Source organism: Hibiscus syriacus, unplaced genomic scaffold (assembly GCF_006381635.1).
Source record: "Hibiscus syriacus cultivar Baekdansim isolate YM2019G1 unplaced genomic scaffold, ASM638163v2 tig00110377_pilon, whole genome shotgun sequence".
In the NCBI taxonomy this organism is placed as follows: domain Eukaryota; kingdom Viridiplantae; phylum Streptophyta; class Magnoliopsida; order Malvales; family Malvaceae; genus Hibiscus; species Hibiscus syriacus.
In genome coordinates, this window is record NW_024062711.1 from 2,707,521 (window position 1) to 2,725,968 (window position 18,448).

At 34.4% G+C, this 18,448-nt stretch overlaps 3 protein-coding genes across 5 annotated transcripts; 2 read left to right on the top strand and 1 right to left on the bottom strand.

Annotated features, from left to right (window-relative positions):
* Window positions 1–5,411: 5,411 nt before the first annotated feature.
* On the top strand, window positions 5,412–9,765 carry LOC120121600 (UPF0183 protein At3g51130-like). Of its 2 annotated transcripts, none has more exons than XM_039140920.1 (15): window positions 5,412–5,418; window positions 6,135–6,253; window positions 6,558–6,640; window positions 6,889–6,963; window positions 7,077–7,144; window positions 7,222–7,327; window positions 7,417–7,477; window positions 7,578–7,744; window positions 8,007–8,069; window positions 8,173–8,220; window positions 8,568–8,681; window positions 8,891–8,981; window positions 9,074–9,147; window positions 9,291–9,395; window positions 9,503–9,765. In XM_039140920.1, exons 2-15 carry the CDS (start codon window positions 6,157–6,159, stop codon window positions 9,551–9,553), a joined length of 1,203 nt encoding a protein of 400 aa, XP_038996851.1. In that variant the 5' UTR covers window positions 5,412–5,418; window positions 6,135–6,156; the 3' UTR covers window positions 9,554–9,765. The 2 variants fall into 2 exon arrangements, with proteins under 2 accessions (XP_038996851.1, XP_038996852.1); XM_039140921.1 differs by having other exon boundaries at window positions 9,506–9,765.
* A 1,776-nt stretch (window positions 9,766–11,541) lies between these two features.
* LOC120121564 (fructose-bisphosphate aldolase, chloroplastic-like) lies at window positions 11,542–12,577 on the top strand. The gene is made up of 4 exons (XM_039140887.1): window positions 11,542–11,639; window positions 11,716–11,806; window positions 11,894–12,163; window positions 12,248–12,577. Exons 1-4 carry the CDS (start codon window positions 11,542–11,544, stop codon window positions 12,560–12,562), a joined length of 774 nt encoding a protein of 257 aa, XP_038996818.1. The 3' UTR covers window positions 12,563–12,577.
* A 408-nt stretch (window positions 12,578–12,985) lies between these two features.
* Window positions 12,986–15,167, bottom strand: LOC120121601 (B-box zinc finger protein 19-like). 2 transcript variants are annotated; one of them, XM_039140923.1, is made up of 5 exons: window positions 14,976–15,167; window positions 14,467–14,563; window positions 14,267–14,382; window positions 13,961–14,164; window positions 12,986–13,347 (listed from the first exon to the last, which is right to left on the bottom strand). In XM_039140923.1, the coding sequence occupies exons 1-5, from the start codon at window positions 15,066–15,068 to the stop codon at window positions 13,339–13,341; spliced, it is 519 nt and encodes a 172-aa protein (XP_038996854.1). In that variant the 5' UTR covers window positions 15,069–15,167; the 3' UTR covers window positions 12,986–13,338. The 2 variants fall into 2 exon arrangements, with proteins under 2 accessions (XP_038996854.1, XP_038996853.1); XM_039140922.1 differs by having other exon boundaries at window positions 12,986–13,373; window positions 14,976–15,165.
* Window positions 15,168–18,448: the final 3,281 nt, after the last annotated feature.

The following is an 18,448-nucleotide window of genomic DNA, read 5'->3' on the forward strand; positions in this document are numbered from 1 at the left end:
TTACGGATCGATGCTTTTGCATTATGTTATGACGAAGCAATGTAATGCAAAAAATGTGAAAAATGACATAAACAAAAGAAACAAAATAAGTTAGTGTACACAAACAAAAGAAAATATATTAGTTAGTACAAGTGAGATAATCGATACAAATAAAAATGTTATTTAAAGATGAATATAACACCTACCCCGTCATGATATCTACCCGAACATGCTTTAATTATATAGTAATCCTACCCAAACATGCTTTCTACCCACAATGATTAATATTAAGAAAATAATCCTAACCGCATGGTATCTAGTTCGTATGTTTTTTTACTCGAAAAGAATAAATTAGTTTTACGAATTTAAAATAAAAGATAAGGGTTTAGAAATGCTCATCCTTTGTGTACACCAAATTTGGCACCTACTGACAGACAGAGGTTCGGTATAGCTATAACTAGAGTGACCGTTCTACTGTTCACTATATGCATGGTTTCGACTCTAACAGGAAAGTGTACTTGAATTGTCCTTGATGTTGTTGCCCCCTTGAGCTGTTAAACCCTCAATCCTCACCCATTACAGGTTTCAAACGGAACGAGTTCAATTCAAGGGGATACACTGCCTTATACCCATACGAGGAATAAATCCCTATGAAGGTATAAAGTATGTATCCCATGGATTATTTGCTAAAACTGATACGAAGAATAAATTCTTACGAGAGTAAAGCATTCACCCTGACTAATTTGGATTGAAGCTCATGTCTAGAACTCATCTTATGTAAATGCATGTGATCTGTGTGAGGAGAACATACCTACCTTTGACTCAAAAACAAAAAAGAGAAAAAAATTGACAAAAACTTGGACAAATATGAAAGAAAAATTGAAACGTTAGTATGATAATTAAAAATAAAGCAGTTAAAAACTTCAATAAATGGATCATAAGTTAACTAAAGACCCGAATTAATAATTTCCACCAAGACTACAATGTGTAAGCGACTTACAACCTGACTATCTAAAAAAAATCTCCAGCAGAGTCGCCAAGCTGTCATAACAATTTTTTAGGTAAACAATTAAAATATTATTTTAAAAAATGATTATGACTTTTTATTTTGAAAAATTGATGATTTTGGATTGATTTGAATTAAATAAGATAAGAGTCGACATCGACCTTTGGGTTAGGTAGGTCGAATATCTAAAAACGTCTTTTAAAAACAATTTTAAGAAAAATTGTTTTTAAGACAAAAAATGGTCTGCATTTACCAAAGATTCGATTTAAAAGGATTCGAGAGTTGATTACGTGTAAAGAAGGGTAAGCACCCCCACAACTCCCAAAAACTGGTACTGAATCGCTTACTCTTTGTCGTAAATGGTGGAAATTAAGAATCAAATATAAAATTAAAATAAGATCCGCTTATTGAATTGCTTCAAATTATTTATCAGAGAAAATTCTTTAACTTGAAAAGAAATATCGAGATTAGCAATCCTCCGTCGGGAAAGCTAACTCGTCTATTTCTTATTTTTAAAGAATATTATCTCCTTATTTATTAAAAAAACTCGAATCGAATATAAATTTAAAATCGACATTTGCATATAATAAAATGTATTAACATTTATAGAAACAAGACTTGCATTGTTCAATGTAAAATAAAAATTAATTAACAATTAACAAACTAAAATATCTTTATTTCAAGTTCCATTTAGTTTGAACGTCGTATTAGATTGTACCACTTAGATCAAGTGATACTTTACACACCCGTTCTACAAATATGTGTTCTTGAAATATTCGAATAGTATTTAAATAAAGAAATACAATGGAAATAAATATAAATAAAAGTATGCGAAATAAAATATTTACAACAAATAAAGTTAAACATATTTTTTACATATGATACAAATGAATACATAACATAAAAATATGTACATACATAAGGGATTGACATAAATGCAAATGAATATGACAACCCAAAACATAATGATAAAAAAGTAAGTATTTAACATTACAAGGACCAGAATGGGAAAAATAGAAACTTAAAGGACCAAAATAGTACAAACATGAATTTAAGGGACTAAATGACAAAAATAGACATTTAAAGGACTAAAATATGAAAAATAGAAACTTAAGGGACTAAATAACAAATACAGACATTTAAAGGACTAAAATAATAAAAATAGAAACTCAAAGGGATAAAACAACAATAACAAAAAGTTAAGGGACTAAAATAAAAATAATAGAAACTTAAAGGACTAAACTGAAAAAAGCAAAAAGTTAAAGGGTTGAACTACAAATATAAATAAATCAGATCCTAAATAAAATACAGTAAATAAATTAGGTACCAAAAATAAAAATAATCCCAAATAATGTTAGGGATCCAAATGAGATAAACTAGAAACATAGGGCCAAACAAGCAAATAACTCAAAATAAAACTAAACAGTGACTAAAACATACATCAGAAAGATCTCATAGACTAGATATGTAAATTTCCCTTTTCGTACAGCAAATAAAGGACTAAAATATAAGGAAATAAAAACATACAGGTCATATTCAATATTTAACCCAAAGTATAGAATCAGTGATCAAAATCAAATTTTTATAAATGCAGAGTACAATGTATAAACTTACAAAATATAAACAACAACTAGTCAAGTGACTCAAATGTAAGCTTTACAAAGGTAAGGCTTGAAATACAATATAAATAAAATACAATAAGTGCCCATAAACAAAGTTTACAAAACACATAGACCCCCATACATAATTTAACCAAGCTTTGAAATTACACCCCATATCCCTACCAAAACGGCACCGTTCGGGACCTTGTATATAAGGCCAACTAAAAGGCCTTGGCTCGGTGAGATTTCTCATTTCTTCATTTCCCTCGTTCTCTTTAAAAACATAGAGCCAAAAGGCTCTCAAACCCCTCTCTCTTCTCAACCCTTTTTCCCCCTCTACCTAAAATAAAAGCCCTAACTCCCATGCCACCATAAGTCGGTGGCCACGGGGAGTAACCCACCTAGAAAAACTCCTCTCTTTTACCTTTTGCCTTTCTTCGAAAACACCCCCAACCTATGGAAAACCTAAAAACCATTCATATTCTAAACCCTAATCGACCCCCAGAAGAGGAAAATGCTTTACCTTCAAGGTTGGGGCCTCCTAGTTTCGATGAGGTTGCTACCGGGCAGATCCAAGGGTAAGTTTGGGTTTAATCTTGGTTTTGTTTTCTTTCTTCTCTGTATTTTCTTTTTTTTTCTTCTTCTTCTGTTTCTTCCCTCAATTTCTATCTGGTCTTTTTTTCTCTACAAACTCGAATGCCCCCCTCTGTTCTCTATCTTCTATTTTTATCCTTGCATGAGTGATTGTTGAGTTTGCTACTTTTGTTGATAGATTTGATTAGTGATTTCTATCACTGTTTGATGAATGGGTTGATTTAGGTGCAGGTGGCATCGACAGCAATAACAGGCGACAACAACTGCATAATATCCCTAGGGTTAGGTTTCAGAAACCTTAGGGAGATGGGTCGAGTTGAGCTTGGCTTCAGATCAGATCTGGATCCAATGCATGGGCCGGTTCGGGTCAGCTGATATGATTGTAGTTGGGCTTGGGGCTCTCTTCGGGTCTTGGTTGTAACTGGGCTTCTAGGTGGACATGCTTGGTTAGTTTTAGTTGGGCTTGTAATTGGGTCTTGGAGACTTGTAATTTGGGCTGCAAAATTAAGCCTACAAAATGTAATTAAAACATTAATAATAATAATAATAATAATAAATATTTTTGGTAGACCCGGACAAAAATGAGTGTCTACAAAATAATGTGTGAAAATTGTCTGTTCCCGAAGCCTTTAAAGGTGACATATCAAAAACCACTTGTTTGACCTCATCGTCGGTGATAGGGTTGGTGATCTCCTCTTGAAAGTTCATTGGGTTTGTAGGGAATTAGCCTCAGATGTCATTCTAATAGTTAGATTCCTTAGAACTTGAGAACAATTCTTTGTAGAACTCAACTGCCATGGATCTCAACTGGTCTTAGTATGAGCACCAGTCTCCGTTTTGAAGTTTGAGCTTAGGGATGTAATTCGTTCTCCTTCCTTGCATGGTACTAGCATGAAAAAACTCTGTTTTTATCTCCATAAAGTATCCACTGTTGCCTTGATTTCTGCAACCATAGACTGTTTCTTGTGCGAGAAATTCGTCTAATTGTGTTCTTAACTCAGCGTTTAATTGGACGAGTCGCTCCGAATATGCTCTCTTTAAAGCTCTATCGATGCCTTTGATTCTTGCGAGTAGTTGGTTTTTTTATTTCCTGATATGGTCGAAGACTGAGGTGTTCTAGCTGCTAACTTTGGATTTAAAAGCTGCATGATGAGCCTTTTAAATTAAAGATATTTACTTCTTAATTCTCATGTATTATCAATTTATTATTGTTGATTTGGTTATATTTCACTTATTTATGTGCAGAGATCTATTTTCTAAAATTAACAGTAAAAAGAGAACATTTTGTATTTTTTATTATCTGATCGTGGCTGGAGACATGGGCATGACCTGGGGCATGATGTGGTATGACGTGGTAGTTTCCAGAAGGTCCATTCAACGACATCAATTTCTAGAAGTAGTCTAGTCAATGTTATCTCGGAAGAGGATGGAGAAATCTTTTAGGAATTTAAATTCAAAGTTTGAATATGAACAATATTTTGGGATTATTTTTAAGATTTATCTTTTGGATATTTGTTTTAAATTCTCATGTTATTTTTTAGAATCCCGAGACTATAAATACCTCATTGAGGTATTGTTTGGATGTATTTTTCTTTAGTTTTTATAAAATTATTGGGTTTTTAATTAAAGTTATTTCTTTATCTTTCTTTACTTTTATTTTTTACTTTGTTTTCTAAAATTGCTAAGTATGATTTTCATCATGCTTAACTAAACTTTTAATTAGCCGATGGCTTAGCGATAAATCAATTTATTTGGTAAGAATTGAAAAACACTTAATATCTTTGGATATCATTCTTAATTATTTGCAAACTTAGATTGGCGATCGACATTTCTTTTAAAATCTCAATACTTTTTAAAAAGAGCTTGTTGGTCTGGATGTTGTTCTGATTTACAGTTGGAAGGAAGAATCGGCAGGTAGCAAATTCTACTTCTTATGAACACACTTAATGACGGTCTGTTAAGGGAAATTGAAATCAAATTCGATTCTCAATGAGACAACATAATCAAAGTCAGGCTTTTCCAATGTTTAAAGTTGTTTTGGTGTAACAACTATATCTGTGGTTCGTCCAAACAAGGACTGAATTTCAAAAAACGACTTGAGAATATCGGTTTACCTTTAAATGGGGTTTAAACTTTTCTATGAAAAGTTCATCTTATTCTTCATCATTTTTTTGGAAAACCCAATTCCCGTAGACTCCGTCGCATCAATCGCTACTTACCAGCAATGGAGAAGAGAAAGTTAGTCTTTTCGGAGAGTTTATAACTTTAAAATTTTAATTTAATTAATTTTATTTTAATCATATATTAATAAAATAGGAATAATGAATGCCATATCATACATAAATATTAATAAAATAAGTTATGCTGATTAAAATAGGAGTAATTTGAGGGATTAAAATTGAAAACTTTTAAAGTTTAGTGATTAAAATCGGAGAAAGAAGATAGTTGAGTGATTAATGTTGTAATTTTTACATTTCTAACAACATTAAACAGGGTCAAATGATCACATTGAGTTATTTTGTAAGTTGGAGGGCCAAATTGATCGTTAAAAATATGTTGTTGGGCGCTTGACATGCCATATCAACAAAAAGTAATAGATACGTTGGTCAAATACTGAAAAAATTGATTAGAGGGTTATATTATATTCTTTTTTCGAGTAGAAAAGCCACATTAATCCAATAAAAAATGATAGGAGTTACATTAATTTTTTTTTAAGTTCATGGGGCCTGTAATGCTTTTTTCCCCAAAAATAAAAATCAAATATATAAGCAACGGAGACTTGCCCAACGGTGTCAACGTTTCCTGAGGTAGTAGTCAATGGTGAGTAAGTCGATTCGGTTTAAAGCAGCAGCTTCACGTATATAAGCAATCCACGCCACGAAGTCTCTTTTGCGAAAGTAACGGAGACTTGCCCCAAACAACAACGAAAGAAACCCCATCCAATATCTCTCTAGAAAAAAAAACCCCCGAAAAGAAATGTTGCAGAGACCTGGACGTCGCTGTGAAGGCGCAGCTATGGGCGCCATCGTTCTCGATCTCCGCCCCGGACTAGGCGTTGGACCTTTCACTCTCGGTTCGTTTCCATCTCAATATTTTTTTTTTCATCAGAGAGATGTATTTGAGATTGTATAATCAGACGCGAATTTTAATCAGTCGATTATTTGCGATTTATTTTAATCAAATTATTAGGTTATATTTTCTCCACAGCTGATTTTTGTTACCAATTTTGGAACGCGTGAAATCGATGAGAACGATTGGAATTGAATCGTTTTTAATCCTTTTATTCCAATATGAGCATGGTTATTTACTTGTTGCTAGGTTTTATCTAGTTTACTCTAAAAATTGAAATTGCGACTAAAAAAAATTGTTTGTTTCAGGAATGCCGATATGTGAAGCATTTGCTCAAATAGAACAACAGCCTAAAATTTACGATGTTGTTCATGTTAAGTATTATGACGAGGTTTGTACAGAATCATTAAATATTTTTGCTTCCTGTCAGGTCGTACTTTGGTAATTTGACGAGCTATTTGGTGAGGTGGAACTCTTTAGTGTGGAATTTGGATAGACCTAATATCCATACAGTCTGCCTCGATTACAATTTTTTCTTTGATTTGGCTGTTAAAGACAGTTTGGTGTATGAAGAGTAGCTATATAGTCCTGGCAAGTCTACATTAATGCCAACCTTCCTTATTATGAATTTGTATGCAGGAGCCTCTAAAGCTTGATATCGTTATAAGTTTTCCAGATCATGGCTTCCATCTCCGTTTTGATCCTTGGTCCCAGGTTTTATTTTCAATTCACATGTGCATATACACATCATTTTAGTACATTTTTTTTATCTTTTCTTTCACATGATTCCTTAATCTTATTTGATTCAATTTTGGATTCTGTACTAGAGGTTACGCCTTATTGAAATTTTTGATATCAAACGGCTGCAAATGCGCTATGCCACTTCTTTGATAGGGTAAAGTTAAGAGCTAAGATTTATTTCCACATTTCATAATTACAAGTTTTGATAGTGAACCTGGTTTTTGTCTGCAGGGGACCTTCTACTCTTGCTACCTTTGTAGCTGTCTATGCACTTTTTGGTCCAACCTATCCCGGAACTTATGACAAGGATAGAGGTGTTTATACCCTATTCTACCCAGTATGCGCCTTGATTACTTGATTGACTGCTTTTCTACCCATTATTTTGATCATTTTGTTTCTGCAGTTTCTTATCTTGTTATTTTGCAGGGTCTTTCATTTGCTTTTCCTATTCCGAGTCAGTATTCAGATTGCTGTCATGATGGAGAAGGTTTTTATTCATTGCTCCTGATTACTTTTCATTCCTACTCTTTGATACTCAACTCCTAATTTATTTTACTTCGAATTGATTTTGCTCTTTTACTTGACAGCGGAGTTGCCTTTGGAATTTCCTGATGGAACCACCCCGGTTACCTGCCGTGTATCCATCTATGATAGTTCTGCAGGCAAAAAAGTTGGTGTTGGATCCTTAATGGATAAGGCATCTGCTCCTCCGTTACCTACCGGCAGCCTTTACATGGAAGAGGTGCATGCCAAGGTTTGGCTTCTATCTTCCTTAGTCCTGTTAATATGAGTCAGCTATACCATTTTGGTATTTGACTATCTTTCTACTTTCCGTCCTAGAGTCAGTTTTTGGATTATGTATATTGAAAATAAGTATCTTTATACTAAAGGGATGCCTTTTGAGTTTGATATGTTGATTGACCAAATTGTTTGCTTCAGTGGCATCTAGAGTATCAATAGTCTTTTAGTCTGGAGAGTGGAGACTGATCTTTTGAATCCTATGTCTATCATTCCAGCTTGGGGAAGAATTATTTTTCACTGTTGGAGGCCAGCATATTCCCTTTGGTGCAGCACCACAGGTAAATATCAAATTGATTACTTGAGATTAAGCTTTATTTCCTTTCTCCTTGTAAATTATTATTTGTTCTGTTACAAATTTTATGTTATTTCCCTTTCATGCAGGATGTCTGGTCTGAATTAGAGCGCCCTTGTGGAATCCATCAAAAGCAGGTAGGTAGCAACAATGCATGAAAACTTTGGAATGCGCTATGGGTTTTTTACACTGGTTATACACATTAAGTTTTCACCTATGGAGTTGTTGCACTGGACATTACACTTCTTTTAATGGATGCTTTTGCTATTTGCTTTTTGAGTACAAAATAAAAAATGAATTCGAAACAAGAGCAAACAGCAAAAGGCAAAATTTAAATGCATTTACCAACATAGCCTAGTAATTAGGCATGCTATTTATTTCTTTGCATTCGGTTATGGAGCAAGTGTTGTTGAGTTCTTGTATATCCACTTTTTATGCTTGAATTTTTTTGCATGTTCATAGCATTGATGGATTTTGTTTACAGGTTGACCAAATGGTTATTCACTCTGCTTCGGATCCTCGTCCTCGGACAACTCTTTGTGCTGATTATTTCTACAATTATTTTACTCGTGGCTTGGACATCTTATTTGATGGACAGGTATTCAAAACGTATACCTTAACACCCAAAAAATGAAGGAACCTTCCTACGTAGTACACTTTTATTCTCTGTTTTGGTTTTCTCCATAGTTAAGAAAGCATTTTGACATATTTTTCTGGCTAGCATTCCCATGTTATTTACATTCTACATTCATTGTACTCCTAGAATTAATGTTAAGAAATTCTTAGAATGGTTTTTTGATTTTGCAGACTCATAAAATCAAGAAGTTTGTTTTACACACGAACTATCCTGGTCATGCAGATTTCAATTCATACATAAAGTGCAATTTTGTCATCCTAGGTTCTTGCAGTCAGCCCTTTTTTCATCCTTTTATCATCATTGCAGTTATCTATGTGGGTGATTGATCTTTTTTATTTGTTCCTTGCCCGCAGTTGGGGGTTCCTTCCCAGATTTAAACAACTACAAAAACAGAATTACTTCAAGCACCAAATGGGAGCAGGTTAAGGTAACTTTTTACAGTTGAATACATACTAATATTTTTCCTTTTCCTTAACATCAACCTTTCTTTGTTTGCCTGGTGCCTCCACTGGTCCTGTTTCATTCTTGTGCGAGAATAATGGTTCACTTAGAATGATATTTTTACTGCAGGCAATCCTTGGCGACTGTGGCCGTGCAGCTATTCAAACACAAGGTTCTGCAAGCAATCCTTTCGGCTCTACTTTCGTATATGGCTACCAGAATGCTGCATTTGAGGTAAAAGTTATGTTTTGCATTTTAGCATTGGGCACTACTCTTATGTTGGTAATATTTACTTTTAGGTATATGGTGAAAAGATTGCTAATGAAGATCTTTGCTATTAGCAGGTTATGAAGAATGGCTATATTGCAACGGTGACACTTTTCCAGTCTTGACGAGCCATCTCTTGCCCGATAGGTTGTTCCTCTGCCTCTGAAAGTGGGTTATTAATGCACAAGTAAAAATTGATAAACAGTATGCGGAAGCAACAATAATTGTACAGCGATGTATTGATTTGTATAGCTGATTCGTGCTGTAGCATACATTGACCATGTATCGTCTGTAATTATTCTTCCCGTGAGGATACTTCATTGTTTCTCAGCTTTGCCATCTTGGGTCCTGTAAGAGGATACTGAATCATTTATGGCTATGTTTTTATAAAAGGGTGCCATCCAGTAACTGGAACAACTTTAGAACTTGATTTCTATAAAGTGCAAAATCTTCTTCAACGTTCACGAGGAAAATTTGTTTCTGACATGCTTAATTTGAACAACCTTTGCTATCAAGATATTCGATAATTTTTGTTCAAGGTACGTTATTTTAATGAGATTTTCTCCACCACTCCAATCTATGGTTTCTGAACATTTGTTGTTTATTTAGCTGGGAGTACCCTAGGCTTGTAGTTGTTAGATCTATCGGCTGTGGGACCAGTTATGTTACAAGTTAAGATAAGGGTTGGGTCATGAGCTCACTTTGGATCTTGGGGTGGTATGTGAAGCAAACGCTGATCCTTTTTCCCTCTTTCATTTTCCGTTGCTGCAGAATTGATTGAGAACCGCCCTTGTTTGAAATATCTGCACATTCTCTTTAGGGTACGGAATTAGTGGCCACTTGCCAATGCCCGTTTTTGAAATATCCGCACATTTGTCTTTAGGGTGTGTAATCAGTGGCCACTTGCCAATGCCCTTGTTTGAAATATCTGCACATTGTCTTTAGGGTCTAGGGTACATCCTGCTCATATTTTTAGAGTTTGGTTTTAGTTGTCGTATAGTGATGTTCACCATTGCTTCAACTTTGTTTTCAGTGGAGAAGTTAATTTGTTGGTTCATACCCTCAACTTTATTTAAAAAGGACAATAAAGAGAAATTATTTAGGATAGTTTCCCCCAACCAACAAAGGGCCAAGAAAAGGAAAAGAAAAACAGAGACAAAAGTAAAAATTAATTAATCAGCTCCAAAAAGATGAGGGTTTTAGCACCAATTCCATTTTTTTCTGGTTTACAAATTTGAGAAAATTCAATATCATATCAGCCACTCCTCTGCCATATCAACTTGCCTGGGATTAGGAACTATAAATTGGAGAATTAGAGCCAAAACGAAAGAGCTTAAGGGGAGAAATAAAGAAAACCATCTTTAACAAAGCAAAGTCTAAAAATGGCTTCTGCATCTCTCCTCAAGCCTTCACCTGTTGTAGACAAGTCCGAGTGGGTTAAGGGTCAGACCCTTCGCCAACACAGTTTCTGTGGTTAGGAATCACCCCGGTTGCTCCCTCTGGACTCAACGTGCGTGCTAGCTCATATGCAGATGAGTTTGTCATGACTGCAGTAAGTGTTATATAATTGTATTCTCTTCCACAATTTGCTTAAAATATGCCTACACTTGAATGACCAAACAAAAGAGAAAAAACAAATGGTATTATAAGCGTTTGACAATCAGAAACTGAAATTTTTCAGAAGGAACGGTGATTTTACTTATATGGGATTTTGAGATGTTTGTAGAAAACTATTGCTTTCTCCAGGCCGTGGAATTTTGGCCATGGATGAATCCAACGCCACCTGTGGGAAACGTTTGCCTCAATTGGGCTAGAGAACACAGAGGCTAACCGTCAAGCCTATAGGACATTGCTTGTTTCAGCTCCGGACTTGGGCAGTACATCTCGCGTGCCATCCTCTTTGAGGAAACCCTCTACCAATCCATGGTCGATGGCAAGAAGAAGGTCGATGTTCTCGTTGAGCAGAACATAGTCCTCGGCATCAAGGTCGACAAATAAAGTCTCATCTCCCATTTGTGGGAGGAATGACCTCTCTGTAGTTCAAATTTAATACTCGGAAGTATCTATTAGTAAGAACTCGATACTATGAATACTACTGCATGGTCTTGTTCCTATGGCCTGCTCAAACAATGAGTCATGGTGCCAAGGTCTAGACTGCCTTGCCTCACGTTCTGCTGCATGGTACGAACAGGGAGCTCGTTTTGCAAAATGGTATCCCATTTTCACTTCGTATTTGAACATTTTAAGTTGCTTTTCGTCATGTTTATGTTACTATCAATATTTTTAGGCGTACTGTGGTAAGCATTCCCAATGGACCATTTGAACTTGCTGTGAAGGAAGCAGCTTGGGGACTTGCTCGCTATGCTGCCATCTCTCAGGTTAGATTATTGAATGAAATCTTATTACAAGACTGTATTGATTATATTGTGGCATTGGATGATGTTTTGATGTTTTTGGCCATGCAGGACAATGGTCTGGTTCCAATTGTTGAGCCAGAGATCTTGCCTGATGGTGATCATGGAATCCACATGACTTTTGAAGTAGCCAAAAAGGTGTGGGCTGAGGTTTTCTTCTATCTTGCCCAGAACAATGTGATGTTTGAAGGTATCCTCTTCAAGCCAAGCATGGTCACTCCTGGTGCAGAGTGCAAGGATAAGGCAACTCCCGAACAGGTTGCTAGCTACACCCTCAGCCTCCTGGCGCCAAGAATCCCTCCAGCTGTTCCTGGAATCATGGTAATTGGCTATAGACCTGCAAGTTCTTTATACATGCTTAGATGAAACTCATCCACTAATTTTAACCGGACATGGTTTTGGCAGTTTTTGTCTGGTGGGCAGTCTGAAGTTGAGGTTACCTTGAACTTGAATGCAATGAATCAAGCACCAAATCCATGGCATGTGTCGTTCTCATATGCAAGAGCCCTTCAAAATACTTGCCTGAAGACGTGGGGAGGCAGACCTGAGAACGTGAAGGCGGCTCAGGACACGCTGCTTGTTCGGGCAAAGGCCAACTCCCTCGCCCAACTTGGCAAGTACACAGATGAAGGAGAGTCTGAGGAGGCCAAGCAAGGAATGTTTGTCAAGGGTTATGTTTACAAGGCTCTTTTGAATCAAATCCACAGAAGAAGACAATGACGATAAAATTATTAATCATGTATGAGTTATGAAGATCTTTGCTTTTCTCCTCGTAGCTATTGGACCATGTATTTGTTGATAACAATATCAAGCAATTCATCAACAGCTTTATAAATTTCCTGCAGTGAAAGTTCTAATTTCCAGAGTGACATTTCTATTAGATGTTTGACGCTCTATAATCTTGCAAGTGTTTGTAAACAATCCAAGTTTATTGTTTTCAAATATTTCATGTACATTTAAACCCTTATCGCTAAACATGAAGAGGATAAAAGAAGAGATAACCGACTGTAAGTTCGGGCAATAACTTAAAGTTCAACTGTACAGTTCCAGGCATTACCTGAAATGAGAAAGCTCTTCGTGACATATTTAAAAAAATTAGTATTTTCTTGTCATCAGTGAGATAAAGGTGAATCTCTGATTATCTGGGAATATAACATTACTATTTAAGCATTAATCTCAAGCATTATCAATTATTTCCAAGTTATTTGATAAAGTCATACAAAAAGTACAATTTTCACAAGGCAATTTCAACCATTACAAGCAAACCTCACAAAAGAATGACATATTACAGATCATTTCTTGGCACTGGATGTGGATTACATTCTTTCGCCTTGCAGTATGACCCTCGGAAGCTCTCTGGAAACTGGTGTAAACAACTAAGCTCTGGAGATAGAAGTGGAGATGATAGATTGACTAATTATGGCAAGAACTCCCCCAAGCTCAGGCTTCTAAATAAAAAATAACCAATCGAAACCACGACTCCTGATCAGTGGTCATTACCACCTCTGCTGAGAATATCGAATTACAGTTCCTTCAGACATCAAAACAGGTATCGAGGGTCAACATGTGAGCTTAAGAACAATCTAATGTTTATAGACTATAGATTTTATCCCGAACATGCTTGTTCCATGTAGGTAAAACCTATATCATGACGCATTCATATCACACTGTGAACTTCTACAAGTCTAACTTGAAAATCAAGAGAAAATGCAATATGTCAACAAAAGGAACTTAAATCATACAAATGCACCAGCATCAAAATAAGGTCAGATGGGCTGTGCATGAGCATAGAAGGAAAGCTTCGAGTGTTGTACACTAGTGAATTGCTTGGAACACATGCATCTATTAGATATGGCAGAAAAGGAAATCATGCTTCTTTTTTTCAGATGTATAAACAAAATACTTTATAAAAAAAGAAGTAAATCATTGTGTAGATTTATGTTTTTTTCATGCATCAAAACGAAGGTGTGATTATTGCACATGCAAAATGAAATTTTGAGGGGCTTCCTAACAAGACATGTATCTAATGTCTCTCCAGTATTGGACGTTGAAAGAACAAGAGCATGTGCTTCAAATGTTGTGTGAAAGAAAAAGGAGTACCAGCAAAACGGTTCCAACCTGATTGTTCGAGGCTTGCCCATGAATTCGATGAGGCTTCATATTCAAATCTATCATGTTAGTATCAGTCTTGAGGTTTTTAGCACTCATCACTTGTGCAGGAGAGACCTTGTGATTCTGTTGGTTCTCTCCTATTGTTGGTTTAGCTAGCTGAGTTTGGCCTCTTCCGGTCTCACTCGGATCCGCCTGTGTATCCCCTGGAAACTGCAGAAGAAACAACCCAATAAAACTTCCAAAGGGCAAACTTATACTCCTGGAGAAATGTAATTCATGACTCAATTGTAGTGAAAGATACAAGCGACAGACCTTCACTCTCTGCCTTAATAGAAGATTTCTTCCATGGGTCTTTTTACCTCCAACATGTACATTCATATCACATTGCAAACAAAGGGAACTTCCATCTATCTCGCAGTAAAAGAAAGCTACACACACAATTCCAAGGGATGAACATAAAGCAAAAAGCTTTATAATGGAAAAGTAAATGACAAAAAACAACACCTGCATACCAGGAGCATTTTCACATATATCACAGCGAGGAACATCACTGGGATTTGCTAGACCCACCCGGACATGGCGGCTAGCAAGCTTATTGCACATATGGACCTGAAACATTCATCCACAATTAAAACCACAGGTTCCATTTTCCAGAACATTCTAGAACACAATGTTGAACAATCTAGAAGGATTCTTTCTGTTTGCAATGCATAGGAAATTATTGAGAAGAAACAAAAAAAGACTCAAAAGTATTCCCTTGACTAGGACTATTCATCAAATTCCGGAACCCCAGCTGAGAATTTATAGAAAAATCCAGCAGTGGCACAGAAAAGACCCCGTAAAAAAACAATCTTGAAGAAGAAAGTAAGGGTCTTTTATTATATCAAGTAACACAGAGAAGAACAATAGACAAACAAAAATCACACATGGGGTCCAGTTAACAGGTACAAAAACACGAGCCAAAGTGTTTAGTAGAAACACGAGCCAAAGTGTTTAGTAGTAACACGAGGAAAGAACCGACCTTTTCATCACAGGCACGGCAAAGAGCAGCCTCATCGGCAGCACAGAAGACAATAGCAGGATCACTTTCACAAGCGTCACAAAGGATTCGCATAATGCTCTCTCACTCTCATCCTCTCCCAATCAAAACCAGCAGGCAGCTGTTGTTTTTCTTGGTGTTTTGGGGAGTAAAAATAATGATTGATGATAATTGGGAAAAAAAGGGATAGCAGGATGATGTTTTTTAATATATATAATATAATAACACGAGATTGGAGAAGGATGTGGAATTTAATAAGCAGGCAACAAAAATGAAAGAGAGAAGGATTGGACTCTAGAGAGTAGATTTGTCCACTTTTGGTTTGATTCATTTGGTAATTTGATCACTTGATTTCCACCACAAGTTTTTCAAAGAGACTCACTTGTGGGGCTGAGAATCTCTCTTCCCATTAATCTTGTCCACCAGTCACATATCTACCATGGAACCAATTTTATTTTATTTTGCCTGGCCATACACAAAGCATCTTATCTCTTTAATTTGTACCTAATTTGTTCCACAATCTACTCCCTTGTGAGGGTAGTTCTGCGGTGCGGCGCTTAAAAAACGGTTAATATACGGTGTGACCGGTTAAATAAGTGACCGGTTAAAATTTAGACCGGTTATGTTATATTATTTAACCGAAAATATTATAAAGTACAATAACATACTAGGTAGCGCTTATATAATATAATAGGTAGCGCTTATATTTACGTATTTTATAAGTAAACCGGTATATTTACCGATAGCATTGCAAATTTACCTATTACATTATATTATATAAAGTGTCCATACTTTTTATAAAAAGGATCGATATTTCTTTTAAAGTTATGTAATTTATGTTTCAATTTTTTTTAATAGTGTTTCATGTTTTTCACCTACAATATTAATTTAATAATTTCATTTGTACAAAAAATTATTTGATTGTTTTGATATTTTATAAAATAATATTTAGAATTTTTAATTTAATAATAATATATATCGTAACGTAAAAAATAAATCATTAGACGCCTATAATTACTAAATTAATATCTTAAAACTCACTCAAAAGATAACCTTAAATTAATGTTTTCCATAGTGAGCATTGCAAATTTACCTATTACATTATATTATATTGAAAGTGTCCATACTTTTAATAAAAAGGATCGATACTTCTTTTAAAGTTATGTAATTTATGTTTCAATTTTTTAATAGTGTTTCATGTTTTCCACCTACAATATTAATTTAATTTCATTTGCACAAAAAATATTTGATTGTTTTGATATTTTATAAATAATATTTAGAATTTTTAATTTAATAATAATATATATCGTAACGAAAAAAATAAATCATTAGACGCCTATAATTACTAAATTAATATCTTAAAACTCACTAAAAAGATAACCTTAAATTAATGTTTTCCACAGTGAAAAAAGTGTGGACACTTTTATAAAAAGGATAGACACTTTACAATATAACCACTACCTATTACATTATATAAACGATATCTATTACATTATATAAGCTCTACCTATTATATCATATGTTTACCTATTATATTGAAAGTGTCCATACTTTTTATAAAAATGATCGATACTTTTTTTAAAGTTATGTAATTTATGTTTCAATTTTTTTAACAGTGTTTCATGTTTTCCACCTACATATTAATTTAATAATTTCATTTACACAAAAAATTATTTGATTGTTTTGATATTTTATAAAATATTATTTAGAATTTTAATTTAATAATAATATATCGTAACGTAAAAAATAAATATTAGACGCCTATAATTACTAAATTAATATCTTAAAACTCACTCAAAGGATAACCTTAAGAACACTTGAAGAAGCAAGAGAACAACTATCAAAGCAATCAAAAACGAGAAAATCCCAACATGATAACAACTGAACATATCATATCAATGTTCAAACTCAAGTTGTAGATTTTGATTTCCTTTTGCTTGGCATCATATGAGATTTGGATTTTGATTTCCTTTTGCTTGGCACCATATGAGCTTTGGATTTTGATGAGCATCGGAAGTATTTCAACTTATGATTTGGGTGGTACTCAACTTATGATTTTAGTTGCTATTTGTTACATTTCTTGTATACCACCCAGATCATACGCCCGAAACGTTTCTGACGCTTTAAAGTTGACCAAAAATAAAATGGTCGGGATTTCCCTCGCGTTTATACGTTGGAAAAAAAACAATGGAAATTAGGAATAATCAATGATAACATGCATATTGGCTTGGGCTAATATTTATAGTGGAGCCGAAATATATTGAAATTCAAACTCAAATTGAAATTTAAATTCAAACTCCAATTACATATGAAATGAATTTGAAATGCAGTGTTAAATTGAACATGAAAATTGCATAATTGATTCATACTGTTCAAGTAACATGCTTTATGAACCATCAAGCTAAAAGACAATATTGATTGAGTTCAAAGCTGAGTTGTGAGTTGATGGAGTTGTCACACTTGTCACATGGTTGGAATAAAGTACTCACATGCGAGATAGATTGTTTTGTTATACATAACCCATCTCAACTAAATGAAAATATACATACAATATAATCAAACCAAAACATACTTACACAACAAATTTATATATAACAATGTTCAAATAATGTACCCACAAAAACGAAATTAATCCAATGAAAAAGAGTTATTTCTAACAAAGTCCGGAACATTATTTTTCCAAATAATGTACCCATAACAATGTTCAATTAATGTACCCACAACAATGTTTAATTGATTTGTTGTTAATTTTCAATTTGAATTTAATAATAATATATATCGTAACGTAAAAAATAAATCATTAGACGCCTATAATTACTAAATTAATATCTTAAAACTCACTCAAAAGATAACCTTAAATTAATGTTTTCCACAGTGAAAAAAGTATGGACACTTTTATAAAAAGGATAGACACTTTACAATATAACCACTACCTATTACATTATATAAACGATACCTATTACATTATATAAGGGCTACCTATTACATCATATGTTTACCTATTATATGAAAGTGTCCATACTTTTTATAAAAAGGATCGATACTTTTTTAAAAGTTATGTAATTTATGTTTCAATTTTTTTAACAGTGTTTCATGTTTTCCACCTACAATATTAATTTAATAATTTCATTTACACAAAAAATTATTGGATTTTTTTGATATCAGCCAATTCAGACATCAAAATGTCGAAGTTACTCTGTTTTGCTTCACCGTCGTCCCACTCACCGTCATCCCCCAATACAACCATCCCTCATTTCTTCTCCTCTGCCTCCACTGCCTCCTCTACATCCTTGCCAATAACCTTCAAATTAAATTACAATATTAAGACATTGATTATATTCTTAATATTATTTAATTACATTATTACCATTTCTTGCTTCTTCCCTCTATCCAACTTCAACTTCACCATCACTAACCACCTCTTCCTTCCCCCATGCACGGATGCGTGCCACTCC

Coding starts and splice junctions, on each gene's coding strand:
- LOC120121600 (XM_039140920.1), top strand. CDS start 6,157: ATGTTGCAGAGACCTGGACGTCGCTGTGAAGGCGCAGCTATGGGCGCC. Junction 6,254..6,557: donor CGTTGGACCTTTCACTCTCG/GTTCGTTTCCAT, acceptor TGTTTGTTTCAG/GAATGCCGATATGTGAAGCA. Junction 9,148..9,290: donor CCAAATGGGAGCAGGTTAAG/GTAACTTTTTAC, acceptor TTTTTACTGCAG/GCAATCCTTGGCGACTGTGG.
- LOC120121564 (XM_039140887.1), top strand. CDS start 11,542: ATGGCCTGCTCAAACAATGAGTCATGGTGCCAAGGTCTAGACTGCCTT. Junction 11,807..11,893: donor GCTATGCTGCCATCTCTCAG/GTTAGATTATTG, acceptor TTGGCCATGCAG/GACAATGGTCTGGTTCCAAT. Junction 12,164..12,247: donor CAGCTGTTCCTGGAATCATG/GTAATTGGCTAT, acceptor TGGTTTTGGCAG/TTTTTGTCTGGTGGGCAGTC.
- LOC120121601 (XM_039140923.1), bottom strand. CDS start 15,068: ATGCGAATCCTTTGTGACGCTTGTGAAAGTGATCCTGCTATTGTCTTC. Junction 14,564..14,975: donor GCCGTGCCTGTGATGAAAAG/GTCGGTTCTTTC, acceptor TGAATGTTTCAG/GTCCATATGTGCAATAAGCT. Junction 14,383..14,466: donor TATATGTGAAAATGCTCCTG/GTATGCAGGTGT, acceptor TTGTGTGTGTAG/CTTTCTTTTACTGCGAGATA.